The sequence below is a fragment of the Oryx dammah genome, unplaced genomic scaffold (assembly GCF_014754425.2).
Source record: "Oryx dammah isolate SB20612 unplaced genomic scaffold, SCBI_Odam_1.1 HiC_scaffold_2, whole genome shotgun sequence".
In the NCBI taxonomy this organism is placed as follows: Eukaryota; Metazoa; Chordata; class Mammalia; order Artiodactyla; family Bovidae; genus Oryx; species Oryx dammah.
The window spans coordinates 6,565,803-6,582,101 of NW_024070186.1; the positions used below are offsets into that span (position 1 = coordinate 6,565,803).

A 16,299-nucleotide genomic window follows, 5' to 3' on the forward strand; every position below is an offset into this window, starting at 1 on the left:
GTTTAACGAGCAGAGGGCGGGAGGGCGCAGAGACGAGCTCTTAAATTCACATCTTCTGTCCTTTCTCTTGTCGAGATACTGTTGTGATTTTGCCATCTTTCTCTCTCCAGCTAATATGAGGGTCTTTTGGTTCGTTTGTTTGGCTGAGGACCGCTTGTCTTCTTTTCTGCATTTTCAGTGGCTGACACAAAGCCGAGCATATAATGGGTGCCAGCAAAGGTCTGATGAGTGGATAAATAATCACGTAGGAAAAAGGTTGTTCTGCTGTAACGATGAGGCAAAAAGTAAAAGGTCTTCTGATGGCATCCCCCTTTATCACTGCGGCTGACTTAGTGGCTTCAAATCATAATGATCATCTGACCACGGATCACGGCAATCACTTGGTCATTGTGATCTGATATTACTACTCCTCATTGGTTCCAGGCTGGGAGGGGAAGTTTTCTCTCGGGGTCTCTCAGGGGGTTGCAGTCAGCAGGCATCTGGGGCTGGGGTCATCTTGAACGTTGCCTCACTTGCACTGCTGAATTGTTGGTGCTACCTGCGGGCCAGGTTGATCGCCTACAAACGACCTCTCTGTGTGTCTCGGGCTTCCTCTCAGTGTGGTGGTTGAGACGTAAGGGGGGCTGCTCCCCAGAAAACCTGGGGGAAGCTGTTATCACCTTCACAGGTCACCTTGGAAGTCGTGTAGCTGAACTTACCCTGCAGAAACCAGCCCACCAGCTTGGGTGGGACCAGGGTCAGCGTCACCTTGTAAAATGGGCTCATGTGACACGATGTCTGACTGGAGCATCTTGGGAAATACGATTGTCATGGGTGAGACCGAAAATACCTGGAAATGCAGTGAATCTGTCCTTCAGTGCCCGTGAAGCCGACCCGGTTGCTGAGATAGTTTAGCTGGAAATAATTTGCATCACAGTTCCCTTTGGAAAATGACCAGGGTCGTGGGGTATGGGAATGACAGCCTTCATTTTATTTTGTGACTCAGGTAAGTCTGCTGTAAATATAGCATGATGCAGGCACAGTAAAGGGCATGTACCGTTCACTCGTTCAGTCTTTTATTTTTCCCCCTTGTTCAGTCATTCTGTGTTTATTTATGATTGACTCTCCATTCCCTGCCAGGTTCTGTGGGTGTTATTGAGATGGGAATCCCATTAACGCACAGAGCAGAAGATCTCTTAGGGACCACTTGCCTCCTTCACTTCTCAGCACCTTGATCTGGAGGGGGACTTGCTCAAAATAGTCACCTCTGAAGTTTCCCTGGGCAGGTGGCCTGGATGCTTGGGAGAGGGGTTGGCAAGCATCCCCCTGGATGCTGGGGGAGCAGGCATCATGGTAGGGTGGGGGCAGAGAGCCAGTCCCTTTATTCTTCTCTTACAGCACAGTGTGCTGTCGTCTGCCTGCCATCTGTCTTCAGCATTATCATCGTCGTGTGTGTGTGTGTGTGTGATAAGGAGAAAGGGGAGGGAAGTGGGAAGGAGAAGTGGGAAGGTCGTGGATGGCTCACAACTTAAGCAGCAGCTTTCATCTTCATTTCAAGCGAAAATCTTGGGACTCGTCCATCAAGCCGTTGAAAACCAGCTGAACAGCACAGATGCTGGGCACGGTCCCTTCAGACTTGAGGGAAAAGATGGTGGTCTGGCCACCGCTCTTCCTGGCTTCCCTCATAGCTCAGAGGCTTGCCTCATAGCTCAGTCGGTAAAGAATCTGCCTGCAGTGCAGGAGACCCAAGTTCGATCCCTGGGCTGGGAAGATCCCCTGGAGAAGGGAAAGGCTACCCACTCCAGTATTCTGGCCTGGAGAATCCCAGGGATGGGAGCCTGACGGACGACAGTGCCTGGGGTCACAAAGAGTCGGGCAGGGCTTCGGGACTAAACCACCATGCCCCCGCCCTTCAGGGGCGCCACCATGGCTGGACCCGTCACAAGGCTGTCACTCTCACCACCCATCCCCGCAGAGTCTCGATTTCACGTTGAACTGTGGTCCCCTAGAGGCTGCCCACTGGCACAGCGCACGCTGCCCTTCCCAGGGCTTCTGGGCCCTTTTGTTCATTCATTCACTCACTCATTCATTCCTTCAGCCTTTGCTGACTGAGCACCAGCCCTGTGACGGAGCCCTGGGGGCCCCTAGGGACCGCTCTTCTCAGGCTCCAGGGTGTGGGAAGGGTGGCCCAGAGCAGCGTGCGTAATACCTGCTGATTCCTCCTTTGAACAGGCCTGCAGACATACTAATGGAAGGGTAGGTGGAAGTCTGCCCAGGTGAGTTAGATGACTCGTTCAGTCCCCAAGCAGATGAGGACAAGGCCAGGCTGAGACTCCGCTGCCCTGAGCCAAGGCCCCTGAGATCAGGGTGCTGCCATGGACTTGGGCCCCCTTGGGGTGCCCCGGGCTCCCCCTGCAGCCAGAACATGTTGATTTCACCTGTGGACCTAGACAGTCGGCTTGCACTCACAGCCTCAGTTTCCCACTGAACTAGCTTAGAATAGGCAGTCGGGGTTGTGGGTGGGCTTCCCTGCTGGCTCAGCTGATAAGGAATCTGCCTGCAACGTGGGAGACTGGGGTTCCATCCCTGGATCGGGAAGATCCCCTGGAGAAGGGAAAGGCTGGAGCATCCTTGCCTGGAGAATCCCATGAACAGGGGAGCCTGGTGGGCTGTCTTCCCTGGAGCTGCAGAATTGGACACAACTGAGTGACTAGCACATACACACAGGGATGTGGGTGCCTGCCGGTTGGGCTCTTTTGCGGACAATGTCCTTTATCTAGAGCCGGATCAGGGCGAAGCTGGGCAAGGAGTCCCCTGCTCTTAATGGTCTCCAACGCCTCATGCCGCTCCTCTGTGCCATTTACGTGCCCAAGTCAAGCTTGTTTCCCTTTAGAAATCACAGATGGACAGAAGAAATACTGCCTTAATTTTCCTTCTGTAGAATATGCTGCACATGAACCTCTGCTCCATTGGCAGACCGAGGGGAAAAAAATCTGCCGTCAATCGCAGTTACCAGGGGGCCCTTCAGATGTTGGTGGGAGCCCCCCCTCCGCAGCCAGAAGCACAAACAGCCCTCACCCACTGACCTCACTCTTCTTGGTACACGAACCGAAGTGAAAGGAAAACAGTGAAATACACAGATATGTTCAAGTACAAGTGAAGACAAACAGAGAAAAGTTGTAAAATCAGTTAACTTTTTCTGTTTTGCAAATATTTCCAAGGCACTGAATTTTGCTTTGAGTGTGTAGCCTGTTGATGACCTTCAAAGTCCGTGTAATTGCATAATAGGATTATTCTCAAGAAAACTCCTGTATTTATAAGGCTCATGTTATTCAACTCTATTTATGTGTACCTCCATATTACGTATCATTTTGATGTGTTGCATTATAAGCAATTGAGAGACTACAGGAAGAGAGCACAAAGTCTCTTTCACATTTTACAGTATAATCCATATCCCACAGTCCTCAAGTCTGGAAAGAATATCTGACTTTAGGCAAGGTGCTAGCCCTGAAAACAGAAAATAAATGCATTCAAAATTTACCATTATTTGATGGAACTTGCCCTGGGGGCTTACTGAACCCTTTAGAATTATCGTGAAATAGAATATTTTTCAGGGTTTGAAATTATTCACAGTGATGTAGAACAGTTATACAATTTTCACGGTCAGATCTCACCCAGAAGAATGAATTAGTCTTATGTGCAGATCTGTTTATTTTTTATTATTTGTATTTCTTTATGTCCCATGATACTGAAAAAAATTTAATTTTCAAAAAAAATCCTACATTTGAATATTTGACTTTGATTTTAATGGATTAAAATGAGATAATTTCATATTGTTATAATACCAATTCAAGAAATGTAGAAGGCAAGAATTGGGCATACTCATCTCCCCTCTAAAGATCCTTTAGAGGGACACTTAGCGCCCTCTAGTGACCACAGTCCAAGCTGTTCAAAAGGAAATTCCCTGCAAAACTTCTGGTTTCCAGCTAGCAAACAAAGCAGTGTCGTTTGTAGTTCTTTGGACAATAGGCAGTTGCTTACCAAAATTCTCGAGGCAAGATTCTTTCTGTAGCTGTTATAAAGGGTAAAATAGTATCCACTAGGCAAACCCGGCTTCTCTGGCTGCTCACTGACAATACATTCAGAAGGAACATTTCTACTTGTCCCCGGTGGATACTGTGGCTTTCCCAGATGATGTGCTGATGTGTGCACAGCACAGATCGGAAGCAAACTGAATTCATCCACCTCCTAGTTTCCAGTCAGCTCAATGCATTTCAGTAGAATTAAGCAAGTTTTCTTTTCCTGAGGATGAAGTAGAAAAAAAAAATTGGCCTGTGCTCTGCACCTTCCAAAAGAGAAAGTTTCCTTCTCTTTGCAGAGGGAGAGGGTGTGGTCCGGAGAGGGTGCCCTGCAGAGGAGGGGCACGATGCAGAGAGGGGCAGCATAGGGAGAAGACAGCCTGACGGGGCTGCCAGAGGGGGGCAGACCCTGTTTGCCTCCCCTGCCTTCAAGTGCAGGCCTAGGACTCAGTTAAGTCAGCAGGTTGCCTGATTACACCCATGCAAATCTAAATACACTATTCATGGCACAGCGCATGGTTCTGTGGCTTCCTTTCTGATTCCATTTGCAATAGGAATAAATCAGTGAAAGCATAAACAAATTGTTGTTTTTCATTTGCCAAGTCGTATCCGGCTCTTTGCGACCCCATGGACTGCAGCACGCCAGGCTCCCCTGTCCTTCATTATCTCCCAGAGGTTGCTCAGACTCCTGGCCTTTGAATTGGTGATGCTATCTAACCATCTTGAGCTCTGTCTCCCCCCTTCTCCTTTTACCCTCAGTCTTTCCGAGCATCAGAGTCTTTTCCAATGAGTTGGCTCTTCGCATTAAGTGGCTGAAGTGTTAGAGCTTCAGCATCAGTCCTTCCAGTGAATAGTCAGGGTTGATTGCCTTTAGGATGGACTGGTTTGATCTCTGTACAGTCTGAGGAACTCTCAAGAGTCTCCTCTAGCACCAGTTTGAAAGCATCAATTCTTTGGCACTCAGCCTTCTTTATGGTCCAGCTCTCACATCAAATTGAGTGACGTGGAAAGAAAAGTCGTCTCAGTCTGAGACTAAAACAGCCTTTATAAGCAAGGGGAGCAGTTGTGGACAGCAGGCTTCTCTGTAAATTTCCATTAACTGAGTGACATTATGGTGCAATGTGCATGATCTTTCTTTGAGCAATAGTGTATCATTTCTTTAAGGGATAATTTATAAAATCATTATTAATTAAGACAAACGCTGATGTTCAGTATCTTATAACTGAGACTGACACATTTTTTAAAAAAATTTAGAAGTATAGCAAGTGTTCAAAATCTAAGTTAATTTTAACAGCTCCAGATAACTTCTTAGGGTGGCTGGGGGGAAGGACTGAAGACAGTGACTCGGACACAGAACCCTAGATCTGAGGAGCAGGTGGCAGGTCAGGACAGCCTTACGGTGGACGGTACCTTTTTGAGCCCTCTAGTTATGTGGTATGGATGCTGGACTGTCTGTGGTGACCAGTGGCAGTCTGATGACTGTAACATTGATACTTGTTTATGCCCCAGTTACATGAATGAAGACCTTGAAATGTGCTTAATGGTTCATAAATTGTATATAGAAGCGTGATCTTTTAAACAGGAAATTTGAATGCTCCTTTAAATGATTGTGTCAAAATAATTGTTCTTGTTTCTTTTGTTTTTGCTTTTTTATTAAAAAAAATGTTGTGTCATTTCTTGTTAGGTTCCGCATATAGGGGGTCTCGTACAGACTGCTGTGCAGCACAGGAAGCTCTGCTCCATGTCACGCGGCAGCCTGGATGGGGGGCGGGTCTGGGGGAGATTGAATGCACGTCTGTGTATGGCTGAGTCGCTCTGCTCTGCACCTGAGCTATCACAGCATTGTCAATCGGCAATACAAATACACCAATACAAAATAAAAAGTAAAAAAAAAAAAAAAGTTTTTCAGCCTTAAGTATTAAATTGACATATTTAGGGTTCCTGATACGGGTTTTAATACTCTGGCATTTTTAGAACCATTGGGTAAGAGGCAAAGTTGGCAAAACGCGAGGATACAGGTGATGCTTGTGAAATCGTGTCCACTGAAATCATTGCTCCATCTGGGCCTAAAGAACTGAACTTAACACATGCTTCAGAATGAAGGAAATTGCAGCCTGGTGTTGAGACGTTGAGGATTTACTGTGTGATAACAATTTCCTCGGTTTAGATTAGTTCAAATCCACCAAGACGCTAAAGAATGCATTAACCACTTAGAGAACCCTGTTGAAACATTAGTTATTTAAATGGAAATTGAATTCTTTCTTCATGTGTGGCTGGAGGGCATGCCACATACCGTCTTACCTAATGAAACTGTACTCCTGAGGTCTGCTTCGAGTAGAACAGTGGTCCTTACCGAGTAGACGATGACTGACCTTGGGGCTAAGAGTACCTTATGCTGCCTGTGTTCTCAGGCAAATCCTCCAATTGATAGAGAAGGAAAACTTCCACTGAGTGATGTAGTTTTCCATTGTGGGGGCTGCTCCAGAGGCCTGATCCTTATCTACAATCTCAGGCATGTCCCTGCCAAAAATCCATGGGACATCCTTCTTGCTGGGCTCTCTTGAATAATCCAAATATTATACATTTTAAGGTTCATGTGTCATCCTAGGAACAATAAATATTCGGCACTTTGGTCCTATTGTTTTGTTCATAAAGAGTCTGTTTTATGGACTGATCCCAAGCTCTGTATGTGAGGAATTTGAGTCTCTGAACAGAGGCTTCCTGAACGCTGAGAACCCAGGCAATAGACCGAGTCCTGTCATCTCTGTTCCTTAGTGCCCACCGACGCGCCAGCCATGGACAAGGCACTCGTTGACTGGAGGGAGTAACGCTGGAGAGATGACCGTCACAAAGCACACAAGTGTCTGCTTGGGTTTCCTTACTGAAGTGAATCAGAAAGCTACTTTATACTTGCTATTTTTCAGTCGCTAAGTCTTGTCTGATTCTTTTGCGACCCCATGGACTGTAGCCTCTGTCCCTGGGATTTCCCAGACAAGAATACTAGAGTGGGTAGCCTTTCCCTTACTCCAGGAAATCTTCCCAACCCAGGGATCGAACCCAGATCTCCCAACTTGCAGGCGAATTCTTTACCAGCTGATCCGTGTAGCAGTTAGTCGCTCAGTCGTGTCCGACTCTTTGAGACCCCATGGACTGTAGCCCACCAGGCTCTTCTGGCTGTGAGGATTTTCCAGATGAGGATGCTGGAGTGGGTTGCCATTTCCTTCTCCTGGGGCTTTTCCGGACCCAGGGATTGAACCCAGGTCTCCTGCATTGCAGAAGGATTCTTTACCATCTGAGCTACCTGGGAAGCCCTACCCTATTTTTGTGGAAGTTTATAAAATAATTTTGGTCCACACACATATAGAGTTTGATAAATGAATATCCTGTGCTGCATGTTATACAGATATTTACAAAAGAAATTGAACATTGCATGTTGCTTATGTAGCTTTCATATTACAGTGTAACATGTTTATTGTAACTTTTTTAAAGAAAGAAATCTATTAGAACTTTTTATTTAACACTATATTATAAAAATTTTATAACTCAAAGAATAGAGCAAATAGTACAGTGAACACTCATAAGTTATGATTGAGGTTTGGCGATTGTGTAATTTTGTCATATTCACATTGTTATTTTTCATGAATTATTTTAAATAAATTGCATAAGTTATTGACTTTTCATCTTCAGTACTTCAGAATGCAGCTGTAAATAGTAAGGCAGTTTTTCTACAAAGCATTATTAAAGCTTTTAATGTAAATAGTTTAAAAATTCTGTAATATGATGCAACAATCATTGTATATTCGAATTTCTCTGGCAGCTCCAGAAAAGTTTTCGATGTCAAAGTTGTTGATACCAATATCTAATTGTAGACCAGAATTTAGATTTGGGCTTTGGGCTTCTTAAGTTCCATTTAATCTAGAACTTTTCTCTCCTGCTCCACACCTGTTTTTTTTTTTTTTTTTTCATGGTATTGACTTGCTAAACATACAAAGCAATATATTCTGCATTTTTATAGAATAGTTGAGCAACCTTCCTTCTGTTTTATTATTTACTTGTTTATCTATTTATTTTTTTTGAAATTATTATAACTGTTTTGAAAATATAGGTGAACCAAAAGGGAAAGGAGGAAAAACAAACAAAAAAAAAAACAAAGATCCTCTATTACCCTTGTAGTACGTGGCCTACTGATGTTTCTACTTTGCCTTTTTATTTTTAACAAAATGAGTCTGTGATATAATTCTCCATTATAACCTGACTTTTAACTTACCAGACAGCGTACTATAATTTTCCATATCACTAAGTATTCATCTTCTGCATTGTTTGTTTTCCTGCGGTATTTCCAGTGACAATAAGTCTGTCATGGTATGGATGTCGAACGCGGGGATCAAGCTGTCAGTCATGAGTGCTCTTCTGTTACGTCTCCAGCTAAGATTCTGGCTCACCATCTCCTTGCTATGCTCATACATCATTTTTCAGATCTGTGTTGCCCTCACTCCAAGTGTTCTCAACCCTTGACCTTCCCGTGTAGATCCCACGCAGAGAAGTGTGTAGGAGAACAAGGATGGGAATTTGATGACTTTTTAGAAAATGGGAAGATGTGGTTTTAGCATAATAAATGACAGTGTTCCTTTTATAGTTACAGTAATTGTAGGTTCTCTTTTGCACTCTTCCCTTTTCCATTTGGAGTAGGATATGAATGGGCTCCCCAGGTGGCAAGGTGGTAAAGAACCCGCCTGCCAGGGTAGGAGGAGATGCAGGAAGCGTGGGTTTGATCCCTGAGTTGGGAAGATTCCCTGGAGGAGGAGGTCGCAGCACACTCTAGTGTTCTTGCCTAGAGCATCCCGTGGAGAGAGGAGCCTGGTGGGCTACAGTCCCTGTGGTTGCAAAGAGTCTGGACACGCAGGATACGAACAGGCTGATGAAGGGTTGTGGTAACTTGATGGTCAGTGGGTCCGTGATGGATAAATCCAGAGTGGAAGTGTGCAGTTTTTTCACACGGATGCTGGGGGAGCCACAGCGTGCCTCCTCGGTGCTTACTGTGAACCAAGCAGGCAGAAGATGACCCTGGCTTGAGAGGTTCGGGGAAGGATGACTAAGATTAGCCTCCCACGCGGAGGCTCCCTAAGATCGTCCCTGAAACGGGCCTGCACGGTGACCGCGGGGTGGCTTTCTCGAAGAAGCGGTGGTGTTGCCCTGGAAGGCAGCTCAGTCCTTAGGCTGCCGAGTGATCTCGAGCTGAGTCCGTTTGGTGGCAGAGGCTTGGGTGGGCGTGATGGGAGCACCAACTGATATGTCTGTCTTTAGATGACTTCCGCCTAGAATAGTGTTTGGGAAATGGTTTCTGTATTACTGTATTCTAATTAATAGATATGCCTTATGCTGTCAAAAGTCAATTGAAGTTCCCTTTTTTTTTTCCCTAAGAATTTTGCATTAAATAGAGAATCCTGGGCTGGGATGCTATTATGCTGTTCTAGACATCCAGAATAATTCTCTTGGAAGATAACAGAAATCAGTCAACTTTTGTCCTTAGAAATGAGGAAGATCTGCTGTTTTAATTTGGTAACTGAATTTATAGCTCATTATCTCAAAATGGAATTTTTGTTTCATCATTTTCTATAGCATATTCATTTTAAAAATAAGACAAAAGGAAACTTACGGGTGGAATCTTCAGGAAATAGATCAAAGAGTATCATTGGGTTTTCTTGTGTAAGTTCCAAGCAAATACATTCGTCTAATAAAATTTTATTAAGTAATAAAATTTGTATATACATATGCAAGAGAGGGAGAGAGCAAAGCAGATGTAAATCACTAAAGCTGGAGGAGCTGGTAAAAAGGATATTAGAAGCTCTTTAAGTTATCTTGTAGCTTTTCTCTAAGTTTGACATTATTTCTTTTTCTTAAAATGTCATGGGTGTGAAGTTGATTTACGATGTTGTGTTCATTTCTGCTGTCCAGCAAAGTGGCTTGGTTATACATAGATAGATTCTTTTTCATATTATTTTCCATGATGGTTTATCACAGCGCAGTGAGTATAGTTCCCGGTGCTGTACGGTAGGACCTTGCTGTTTATCCATTTTTATATATAATAGTTTGCAAGGTTGCATTTGCTAACTCCAAACACCCAGCCATCCCTCTCCCACCCCTACCCACCCCCTCGGCAACCACAGATCTCTTCTGTGTGCCTGTAGGTCTGTTTCTGTTTCCTCCAGAGCTTCATTTGTGTCATATTTTATTTTATTTCTTTTTTAAAAATTAATGTGAGCATTAAAAAAAAAATATGGGTGTGTCATATTTTATGTTCCTCACATACGTGACATCCTATGGCATTTGAAGTTTGACATTAGTCCTGAATGAAGAGTTAGACATTTTCCCTGTTCACTCTTTGATTGAGTTAGACAAGAACCAAGGAGTTCAGGGCAAGACCCCTCAAGGAAGAATTAGATCTCCATAAAAATGCTGCTGCTTTCCTGCTGCGGGGAACAAGGGCTGGGCTAGAACTGGGGCTGCAGTGGTGCAGAGGTGACGTGGGGCCAGGCAGAACTTTCTTCCCTGGCTTTTTTGTTTTTTTTTAAGCACAGTGGTCACCCTACTTAAGGCTGCGCTTTGGAAAATCCATAATAGAATTCTGCTGATCAGGGTGCCACCATTCACATTTAAAAAATGGATGCTTCTTAGCAGAGTAAAAAACAAGGAATCTCAGTGGAGCCGAAAGAGCGTTTCCCACCGTCTCCCCCACCCCCACACCCCCACCCCCAGCACTCCTGAATCCTTGTGGAAGCTGCCCAGATAAAACAACTCAGTACTTTGAAATTTTAGGGGAAACACAATTTTAATCAGCCTGCCATCTCATTTATTGTTTGGAGATGAAAAGAGCGGAAATCAGCGTCCCCTCGAAATACAGATGCTGAGCACTGGTCAGGGGCTGATTTTCACACTGAATGAAACTTCTTACACGTTCTCTTTGCGGCTTCTTTCTTTCTTCTCCTTCGTGCTTTCTTGCTTCCCCGTCTCTCCTTTTCTTTCTTTTCCTTCATTCTTTCTTCCTTCCCCTCCTTCTCCTCATCCCTCCCTTTTCCTTTCTTTCTTTCTCCCTCCTCTTCTTCCTCCTCCCATCCCTCCTCCTCCTTGGGCTTCCTTCTCCTGCTTTTCTAAGCCAAGGGGGAAATCGTGGGATCAGTAAAATCTGTAGGCACGCGGATTCATTTCTGGAGCTCTAATACAGGCAGGCCTGAAGTCTGTGTGAAGTCAGCTCAGTGACCATCCGCCTCTGAGACCGAGCACTGCGGGATGACTCAGGGTTGGGTCTATTGTGTTCTGTGGGTCCCCTCTGGAGACCACACCTCTTTACTGGCCCAGCTTTCGTGTGGCTCCATTCAAAGCAAAATGTTGTTTCTTCCAGAGAACAAGTAATTTCCTGCAAGTGAGTAATTAAAAGGCCTGAAACCCTCTAAGGAATGTTCAGGCCTCCGTTAGCTGCACTTCCTCCGAGTGGAAAACAGACGTGTGGCCCTGAACTTGCAGCTCGGATTTTAAAACACTTAATGACGATATGGCATCCTTCTATAGCCTGGAGTTCTCTCAGGGTCTGCTGTCTGCAGCCTGGACACTTGTCAGAGTGGGGTCAGTTTGATGTTTTCAGCTAGAAAATGTGTGTTATTTAAGTTCTTTGGGTTTTAAGTAAACATTTGAAAATGACCATTTGACGGGTTTATTTTCTTCTTTATTTCTCTTAGTCACTCTTATCCTAGAGGCTTTGCGCTTTCAACCAATTTCTTGTGCTCAGTCGTGTCCGACTCTTTGTGACCCCGTGGACTGTAGCCCACCAGGCTTCTCCGTCCATGGGATTCTCCAGGCAAGAATACTGGAGTGGGTTGCCATGCCCTCCTCCAGGGGGATCTTCCCGACCCAGGGATTGAACCTGCCATTTCCTACATCTCCAGCATTGGCAGGCGGGTTCTTGACTGCTGAGCCACCAGGGAAGCCTGGTTTATTATGGAGCCAATAGCAATTCTGTGTGTTTGGAAGGAGAAAACGAAACTACTCTGGAACATTCACTCTGAGATGCTGAACCAACGAAGCTTAAAAATCAGCAGGCGAAAGAATGACTGTTATTAAGCATCCTATGGTTAAACATCCTCTCCTATTAGCAAGAAATAAGCACCACCTGCAGAGTTGCCTCTGGGGAGGATGGAGCAGGGAGCCGCAGGGAGGTCCCGTGTCGGGCATGCGGTGGATCCCAGGAGACGTGGGCCCAGGAGGCCTGCCCCCCGGCTGCAGGGCGCCCTCCACGCCCAGGAGCCCTGGGTGCTTGCCGCCCACGTGAAGGCACGCGGAGTCCCGCCACATCTGCATCCTGCCCTCCCTGAGCGGCGTGTCACACGGCGGCACACCGGGTCACACCTGCTCTGGCCATCCCAGGCCCAGGCAATTGATGTCTTTTTTTTTTTTTTTTTAATTAAAAAAAAAAAAATCTCCTGGCTGCATATCATCAAGAAAAACAACATTGTTTTCAGGGTCTCTTATCTCTCCACTCCCAAATATCCTGTTTCTTCGGGCTGGGCAGCCAGGACCAATAGAAACCTCTTCCTGCCATTGGCTGACTTCATTTCCCAGACTTAGCACAATCTCATCCGCTCTAAACAACCTCATCAAAACTACTTTCTGGTCAGAGAGAAGCAATAATTATTATTAACATTTATTAACGATCAATAAACTTGATTGCATTATGGCCAGCACTATTAAGGTAAGGAGAGGGGTCCTTTTCGTTTGACCAAATCTTGTGCTTGTTACTTTTTTCTTTGGTTTCCTTTATCAAGGCAGATAAGTTAGCATTGGGCAACACCCCCACTGCCACAATAGAGGACAACAAGATTTCCTTTGCACTGCCTAGTAAATTTCCTTTTTCCTACTCCAACCATCCGCAAGGCTTAAAAACTTCAAACTCAGAAAAAAGTTGGGGTTTCTAAATTCACGGTTGAGGGCTGTGGATGACTTTTGCAAAAGCTTTTCAGCACGCGTCCGAATTTTCCTATTCTTTTAACTGTCTCTAGCGGTGCCTGGAGGTGCCTCCGCTGGAAGGCAATGGACTTGGCGAGGTTGGAGGGCAGGGTCGGAGGAAAAGATGGGCTTGGAAATGTTGAACTTTCGGATGTTCTCGAAGGCCTCCATAGCATCAGGGATGCCAGCCGGTCCCTGTGGAAGTGAAGCAAGTGGCTGTCTGTCGGTCATGGGACCTGCCAATGTTGCCTTGATTTTGTGGAACCTTCAGGCTGAGCACGGGGCGTTCTCATAACTCGCACGGTGGTAATTCGGTGTGTTCGGTTATGTATTTATCTTTAATAAAGTACCTACTTCTCGGAGCACTGTGAGTAGGCTTTCTTCCCCGCGATGGTTGCCTTGAGGGAACTGCCTGTCTGTTCTCTGTGCACTGGGGCGTGTGGTCTGATGTGTTGTTTTTCTTGCAGACATTTCTGGTAAGTAGCATAGAGAGATGAAGGTGGAGGTGAATCTGTGGAGGTGAAAATACAAATGTGGCCTCATTCTTGGTAGTGAAGCCAATTGGACGCTTAATCGGCAGCATAAGAGTCTACAGAGTGGCCTGTTAACAGTATTTTCAAGGCCAGACTGGTGACATTTGTAGAAATGAGAAAAAATTAGCACCAAAATCAGATATTGAAAAGAGAAAAAAGAAAGTTTTTTTGGTCTCGTGTCTTTAGTTTTACTGCATGAAGGTGAAAAGCATTCGGCTGTGTTTTCATCAAGGGTTATAGTTAATTGGAAACCTCATGAATATGGAAGCTGCTCAGAACTGGACCATGACGATGTTTAAAAATCCTTCTTGATTTGGAATTTGAAATGTTTGTGTGAGAGGATTTAATTAATACTTACTGTATACACTGTGTTTCAGAAGTGCTATTCAGTCTTTATTTCTCAAGATATGTTTTGTTTTTCAAGGTATGGTCAATAATATATAAAAACATAATCATCAAAGTATGATTCAAAGACTTTAATCGTACAGAGATTTTTCTTTCTTTGGCTATAAGGATTGAAAGTCTCCTGAAATATAATGATGTGGAAAGAAATCTTAAGATCTAGGGTTTGACATGCTCTACTTTCAGCAATATGAGCAGAAATTGTTGGATTTTATAACCCAAAAGCTGCCTTTTTAATTCTTATTTTCACCCTTTTTCATGCCCATATTTCATAGCAGCGGAGTCTAATGTTCTTTGTAAATTTGGAATAGGTCGGGTACAGTTATGTGTGTGTGTTTCAGAAAAATCAGTGTATCAAAGGACATTGAAGTAACAGGCCATCTTTTAGAGTGTGGGGTGTGTTTTGCATACAATACAAATGTGTGATCATTTAAAGTATACATTTCTAAGAGATGAAGATATTTTCAAAGCTTCAATGTCTTGTGATTTTTCATAATGAATTATGGCAACAGTTACACTTATCCAGGACATTCTGCTTATTTTAACATTTGATTACACTGCATTCTCTGTATTGTCTATAGCTTAAGTAAACTTTCAAAATGACTTCGAGTGGACCCTTTTTAATCCTCTGTTAAAATAAAATAGACCCTCTTTATAGGTAACTTCCTTTAAGACATGTTCTGCTAGGCTTCCTGGGTAAAGTAATGAGATGATTTTACAGACTTGTTTATAGAGTGGAAAAAAGGCGGCCCGAGTCTGTTGACTACAGTTTTAATTATGTTAGTGCAAAGCTCAAATTAGCATAGGGAACATTACGGCCGTGGCTGTCTGTTGGAATTAGGAAACAGTTTGTCATATGGGCAATTGCCAGTCCTAAATGCTCTCTGCTTTTTGTTGTTTCAGTAAATAAAATCAATTAGTTGATCAGGTATCAGATACACAGAATTGAAGTTGTTCCTCTGTGTCTGAGTGGATTTCTTTTTTTTTTGGCTTGAATAAGAGGCACTTTGAAAAGTTCAGTGTTTCTAGCCTGTCTTTATGATCCTCACCCTCACTTTCCCTTCATATTTTGGAAATGGGAACAAAGTGTTTCCATGAGAATTTTCAAAGAATTTGGGGAGCTTATGTGAATGTGTCCCTTTCTCCTTCAAGGTCCGGGAATTTTAAGATCAGATTAAGAGCTCTAATGGAAGCGTATAGAAGCATCAAAATTCCTGAGTCAGTTTTGGTGCTTCAAGGGCTTCTGAGCCATCTGACAATACTGGAGGGGCCTTAACATCCCCTTCCTGCCTTCTCTACAAAACAGCACTGCCTTTGCTTACTGACTCCAAGGAGCTAGTTGTTAGCCTTGGAACTTGATTTTGCTTCAGTTAGGCTTTTTTAATCCAGTCTCCCAAAGACTTTGCTGATCCTTTGTTATGCCTTGGGCCACTGGGGAGTCCAATGAAGCCTGCAGTCGCTTCTCAAAATAATGCTTTTAAGTGCAGGAAAGGCCATACACAAAGTGACAGGGGAAGCTAACCCTATTGTAATCCACTTCTGTCCTTGGGTGGTCCAGGGAGTCACAGGTTACAGCCTCTGATCCTACAGTGTGAAGGTCATTAGTCTTTCACGCAGAGTTGTGGGGATTTTCCTTTATCGCCGATGTGGCCACTAGAGGCCCAGTTGCAGCTGTGAGTGGAGGGAGAGTGTCTTAGAACCAGACAGGAGGTGGAAAGTTCTAGCAAGGCTTGTGGAGGGAGAATGCGACTCCTGTCCCTCTGCGTGGTTTCTAGAAGTTCCTTTCTTTGATTTGACAGAGGTTGGCGGTTTGGATGATCACTGTGGTATCACTTGCATGCGGACTCTAAAGAATGCAGCAAAGTAGTGAAGGTGATGACAGGAACAAGCAAAAAGGCAAACTCAAGGATGGAGAGAACAAACTAATGGCTCCCAGTGGGGAGGGGAGGGGGGCTGACAGAGGTGAGTGGTGAAGAGGATAAGCTGTTCCATATAAAACAAACTACAAGGCCATGCTGTGCACCCTAGGGTTATAGCCAGTGTTTTCTAATAACTGGAAATGGAGTTGGTGTTTAGTTGCTCAGCCAAGTCTGGTTTCTTTTGCGATCCCATGGACTGTAGCCCACCAGGCTCTCTGCCCATGGGATTCTCCAGGCAAAGATCCTGGAGCGGGCTGTTACTCCCTTCTCCAGGGGATCTCCCCAACCCAGGGACATTGGCAGGCAGATTCTTGACCACTGAGCCACCTGGGAAGCCCTGGAAATGGAGTGGAACCTTTAAAAATTGGGAATCACTATATTGTACTCTAG

At 44.6% G+C, this 16,299-nt stretch overlaps 1 protein-coding gene across 5 annotated transcripts in view; it reads left to right on the top strand.

Annotated features, from left to right (window-relative positions):
• ERG (ETS transcription factor ERG) overlaps window positions 1–16,299 on the top strand; it is a 230,941-nt gene that overhangs the window by 83,539 nt on the left and 131,103 nt on the right. The window contains exon 1 of one of the 5 annotated variants that reach the window (XM_040263913.1): window positions 12,637–12,801. The exons of 2 other annotated variants lie outside the window; for them this stretch is intronic. In XM_040263913.1, the coding sequence (XP_040119847.1) occupies window positions 12,784–12,801 (18 nt within the window). In that variant the 5' untranslated portion in view covers window positions 12,637–12,783. Of the gene's footprint in view, window positions 1–12,636; window positions 12,802–13,327; window positions 13,370–16,299 lie in introns of those variants that run through there. 2 more of the 5 variants (XM_040263925.1, XM_040263935.1) reach the window with 2 other exon arrangements.